Raw genomic sequence first — 5,315 nt, forward strand, 5'->3', positions numbered from 1 at the left:
ATTTCGAGAAGTAGGAAATTCTCTCAAATTTGTGTCATTCACGATGATATTAGACGTTTGATTCTGAAAGTATGTTGCCACTGAAGCTGAACTTTTTTTCTGAATTGAATGCGGAAGTATCAAAGGATTGAAAATACAACATATCCAATTGAGCCTATGGGGAGGGGGGGGGGGACACAGAAACTCAGTATTTTATCAGAGGGCAATTGATCCAAGCCACATTTATTTAAGATACAGATACAGATCGGTCATTGAAAAACAAACGCACCGTTTTACATTCAATTTGCACGCAGACAATTATAGTACAAAATTATACACCGCGATGAGTATGGGTAAAAATTAGATACGGAATTAGTTTAAGAATTGATGTAAAAGAATAAAGAATCCGTGCATCTCAAGCTCTAGGTGCTGGCGACTGAAATATAAAACAAAGTCATCTTTGAAACAGCAAACAGGAAAAAAAGGCTATTTGAATAAAATAACACATTTAGCTAAGAGTCCAGGCTCCCGTGTAATCTTTTTCGAGCAAAGCTGAGTGGAAGAGTGCGTTGGGTGACGTCATAATGCCTTGTGTCACGATAATGGCGATGCTGATTGGCTGGAGGCGGCTTAGCGGTACTTCAAAGGCGAGAGGCGCTACAATTGTGGTTGAATGGGCGGAACTGATCATTGTATTGCACACCTCTAAAAAAAGTGCTCTGATTTATAAATAATAAAAAAGAGATCCTCTGAGGAGGGCAGTTGTTTGTGATGGCAACTTCACTTCTGGGGGTGAGTCTAAGGATTTTCTTGCTGGTTTAATTAGCTCTTTATTGTAGGGATCGAGGTGTTTAAAAAAAAAGTCCCAGTCAAGGCAGGGCTATCAGTCTTCTGTTGAGTTTTTTTTTAAAGCAAGAGGTAAAAGAGGGGCCGAGTCACATTTTAGTTTAGCATTGCTCTGAGGGCATTTGCGCACACTTCCTCTAAGCGCGAAACCACCGAAAGGCAGAGGGAGACCTTAAAAATATTTTCAGCAGTTACCTGTGAAAATTTTAAATCACGATCCTTCAGGTTCTACAGGTATGTCAGCTCTGCTCTTTTTAGTATAGTTTCGAGAGTTGGGTAAGGCCCAATTCGATCTCTTTATCATTGAACTTAGCATTTAGTTTTAAAAGATCGGGTAAAATTATGTAAAATCTACAAGTGTTCGCAGCACCTTTTGGACCAGTTTCGCTGCTTGCTGAAAAGATTTAAAATATTTTAAATTAACTATGCTACTTTAAACGTGCCAGTACAAGCTGGTTGTAGAGCGCCGTGTTAATGTGCTATAGTATCCAACAGGTCTTATTGCAATTGTGCGCATTTTTTTTTGGTGTTTGTACTTTTTGCAGGAAGAACCGAGGCTAGGATCAACTCCTCTGGCAATGTTGGCTGCTACATGTAATAAAATCGGCAGCCCGAGCCCGTCTCCCTCTCTGTCCGACAACGCGTCCTTTGGAAAAGGATTCCACCCCTGGAAAAGAACAGCTTCCAGTTGCAACAACAGCTCCAGCCTTTCCGGCTTCGGGGTGTCGGGCTCCAGGAACGGGGCAGGACTGTCAGATTCATTCAGTGTCAACTGTTCGTCGGGGAGCAGCGCCTTCTCGCTCACCTCCAACACCTCGTCCACATCGCCCTTTGGGAACGAGTACTCGGTCTTTCAGTCTCCCGTCTCCAGCAGCTCGCAGGAAGCTGCCCAACCGGTTTTCATCTCCAAAGTTCATACCACAGTGGACAGTCTCCAGAACAGTTTGCAAGGCATCTACCCCAGGGTTGGGATGGCACATCCGTACGAATCCTGGTTCAAACCGTCCCATCCCGGAATAGCTGGAGATGTGGGGAGCGGAGCATCGACTTGGTGGGATGTGCACCCGGGAACAGCGGGTTGGATTGACGTTCAGAACCCGAACGGGGCCTTACAATCCTCCTTGCATTCCAGTGGGCTTCAGTCTTCGCTCCATTCCCCCCTGGGCGGCTACAACTCGGACTATTCTGGTCTCAGTCATTCGGCCTTCAGTACAGCCGGCATCAACGGAGCATCTTCTCATCTCCTGAGCAGCAGCCAACACCTGATCACCCAGGATGGCTTCAAGCCCGTTTTACCACCCTCGTACCAGGACTCGGCTCCTTCGCCACTGGCCGCCAACTCCATGCTGGGCAGCCCGGCCACCCTCGGCGGATCTCCGCGCTCCTCGGCCAGACGCTACTCGGGACGGGCCACCTGCGACTGTCCCAATTGCCAGGAGGCTGAGCGCCTGGGACCGGCCGGGGCCAGTCTGCGAAGGAAAGGCCTGCACAGCTGCCACATCCCGGGCTGCGGCAAGGTCTACGGCAAGACCTCGCACCTGAAAGCCCACCTGCGCTGGCACACGGGCGAGAGACCATTCGTTTGCAACTGGCTCTTCTGCGGCAAGCGCTTCACCCGCTCGGACGAGCTGCAGCGCCACCTCCGCACCCACACTGGCGAGAAGAGGTTCGCCTGCCCCGTCTGCAACAAGCGTTTCATGAGGAGTGACCACCTGAGCAAACACGTCAAGACACACCAGGCCACCGGGGTTGGGGGCGGCGCGGCGGCCGGTTCGGCTGGCGGGGGCAATGGCAGCAAGAAAGACAGCGACACCGACAGTGAGCACAGTGTCCCCGGCACCCCGCGCTGTCACTCCCCGGAGCTGTTGCAGGCGGCAGCCCAGGGCGGCTCGGCGGCCGCTCTGAACGGTCACAACAATGGTCTTGAGTGAGAGCACTTGGAAGAAACGGCCACCAAACAAAAGTATGCATAAAACTTAAAAAGAAATTCACGTGTAAGTAGAACAAAGAGGGAGCTTAAAGAAATGATCAAGAGTGCACCAAAATCTGCTTTGCTAACGTAGACCGGATAGTTCAGGACAAAACAAAAGAGAAACCTGTTTAAATCTCACCAGGTCCCAGGCCCAACATTATGTGATTTAATCGCCCAGGTAGAAACACCTTATGTGTTTGCTAATTACCTGATATGTACTGCTAGTCCAATTCAACCCGTTGCAATAGCCTAAAGGTTTTTTTTCCCATCAGCTGAAAACATCTTAAAAAGTTGTTTCTTTTCCTTGAAATCCAATATTGCACAATGTTTGAGCTCTTAAAGACGACTCAACATATTTATCACCTCGATAATCTCTCGACTTTCGGTTTCATTATTCTCCCCCAAGTTCTGTGTTTACCGTGAATCTTAGGCCCTGTGGGTGGAAATATTTCCCCAAATTGTCAACATATTTCAAGTATCAAACGCACATCACTAAGATACCCATGCATGTGTTTTTGTCCTGGACTACCCGAAGAAGCTCCAATACTTGTAGCTACGACTGGAAACTCTGCATTTCCGGAAATTGATTTGTATGTATAGTATTTTTTTCTCCTGTAAATCTTTCGACAAGTATTTGAACATATACATTAAGATACTTATTATTTTCGTTGTCAAATAATGTGGCAGACTGATTTCAATCACCATCGACGCGCTGTGTAGTGAAAATGAAAGGAATAACAACAACTTTGTAAAATATCTGCAAAGCTTTGTATAACTGGGAACATGATTAAGAATAGTTAATTATGAAATAATTGCTCCACCAGTATCTCGGTGCGAGGCGTTATTTGTCCAGGAGACGATTTTGTACAGTATTTTCGTGTAAATTCTTCCGAAAAAAATATTTGAACATATATAAGGGTAAATCTAAGGGTTTTTTTTTGGTTGTCAAGAAAATAATTGTGAGATGTTGCTGGAGGATACATTGCAATTTTCTGAATTAATATATCTTAAGGTGTATCCAGGACGCACTTTGAGAACTTTTTTTTTCTTTTTCTGTTGGATTATGAAAAATAACACCTTAAAGAATGAAGCAGACGATGTATGGTAAATGTTGAATGACTTTTTAAATTTTATTTAATGAAGCATGTATCTACTTATTTGCATATACCGGCAGTCAGATAGTTTAAAGCAAATTTCGCATTTATTTCCTAACAAGTGGGTATGCAGCAAACCCCAAAATATAGAATAAATCCTGGACTAGATCTGATCTGTTGTCTGCGTGTATTTGATTTATTTTAAAGTAAAGTATTTAAACTTTCATATAAACTGGAGACTTAGTCTATAATCTCTGATCAACCTCTTTATGAAAAACAGACTTGTAAAAATACGTATAGGCGCACTTATTAAAATAGCCCAGCATTATAAATCGTACGAAAGAGGCAAGATTACTATAAATTTCTGAATTCTGTCGTGTTCTGTGCACTTTTGAAGTGCTCATTTCTCTCCTTTCAGGGGACAGCATGTTCCTAGGCTGTATTTAATACATTTTCTTTGTACGTCGATGCAGACATGGAATTAATTGTATCTGAACTGTGCATACCGAAATAAAGTAATATATGAGTAGCAACCATCAACTATCAGACGCTGTTTGAGATACAAATTTACGAGAGATCCTTCATGTTTTTTTGGCATAACACAAGCTAGCGTTTCCAAACACCTACTCGTACGTCTAGGGCCACTTTATCTCCAGCGATATACGTAGCCTTCTCTTTAAGGTAATCGTGCAGTTGAATACATATAAAAATATTACTTTACAATATCTAACTTTGATAATACAGACAAGGTGGTACGAGGTAATATTTCTAACTAGCTATGACAGAGGTCCTGCATTTTAAAATAAATGATTTCCACTTGTTTATGTAAATTCTAAAGTTAGGGGCTGAGTTTGACCCCACGATAAATATTGCGTCGTCGAAATAAATAATTTAAAAAAGAATTAGCAGAACAACTGTTCCAAATTACTTTGATATTCCACTTAAAGCTACGCATTTCCCCGCTAACAGTTAGATTTACTTTACAAACCATCTTTTACTTTTAAATTGCTCTAGGCATTGTGTGCATTAACAGGAGGCATTTGTATGTTAAAGGATTTAAGAGCAATCTCAAGTGACCAGGCTGCATCACACCCATTGATATCAAAGGGTTCCTGTTAATTTTTATTTATGTATGTGGAAGCGTTCAAAGGCATGGGATTTCGCTGAAACAGATCAGGGACGTTATCTGAATATCGTTAACTCCGGTTGTAAAAGTTTCAAAGAGCTTTTCCCAGGCATTACAATACTTATTGTGCTGTTTAGATAAAGCTGCTGTCTTAGTAATTATCAATTAACTAGTAGCAATGGCATTTGGTCTTTGGAGGCACAGTTATAGCCATTGTATCCTGTCACGACAAATTAAGGAAATTTACAGAAAACTCAAATACAAGTTATATATTCGATGGGGGTCTATCTAAATTTCG

The 5,315-nt window shown here is 43.0% G+C and overlaps 1 protein-coding gene across 2 annotated transcripts; it reads left to right on the top strand.

Annotated features, from left to right (window-relative positions):
- Window positions 1–517: 517 nt before the first annotated feature.
- sp8a (sp8 transcription factor a) lies at window positions 518–4,424 on the top strand. Of its 2 annotated transcripts, none has more exons than XM_073054090.1 (2): window positions 518–1,059; window positions 1,371–4,424. In XM_073054090.1, the coding sequence occupies exon 2, from the start codon at window positions 1,404–1,406 to the stop codon at window positions 2,754–2,756; it is 1,353 nt and encodes a 450-aa protein (XP_072910191.1). In that variant the 5' UTR covers window positions 518–1,059; window positions 1,371–1,403; the 3' UTR covers window positions 2,757–4,424. The 2 variants fall into 2 exon arrangements, with proteins under 2 accessions (XP_072910191.1, XP_072910189.1); XM_073054088.1 differs by having other exon boundaries at window positions 518–771.
- Window positions 4,425–5,315: the final 891 nt, after the last annotated feature.

Source organism: Hemitrygon akajei, chromosome 8 (genome assembly GCF_048418815.1).
Source record: "Hemitrygon akajei chromosome 8, sHemAka1.3, whole genome shotgun sequence".
Lineage (NCBI taxonomy): Eukaryota > Metazoa > Chordata > Chondrichthyes > Myliobatiformes > Dasyatidae > Hemitrygon > Hemitrygon akajei.

Excerpts from the sequence above, each read along its gene's own strand:
- sp8a (XM_073054088.1), top strand. The coding sequence starts at position 751 with ATGGCAACTTCACTTCTGGGG. Across the intron at positions 772-1,370 it reads TGGCAACTTCACTTCTGGGG|GAAGAACCGAGGCTAGGATC; the intron begins GTGAGTCTAAGG and ends TACTTTTTGCAG.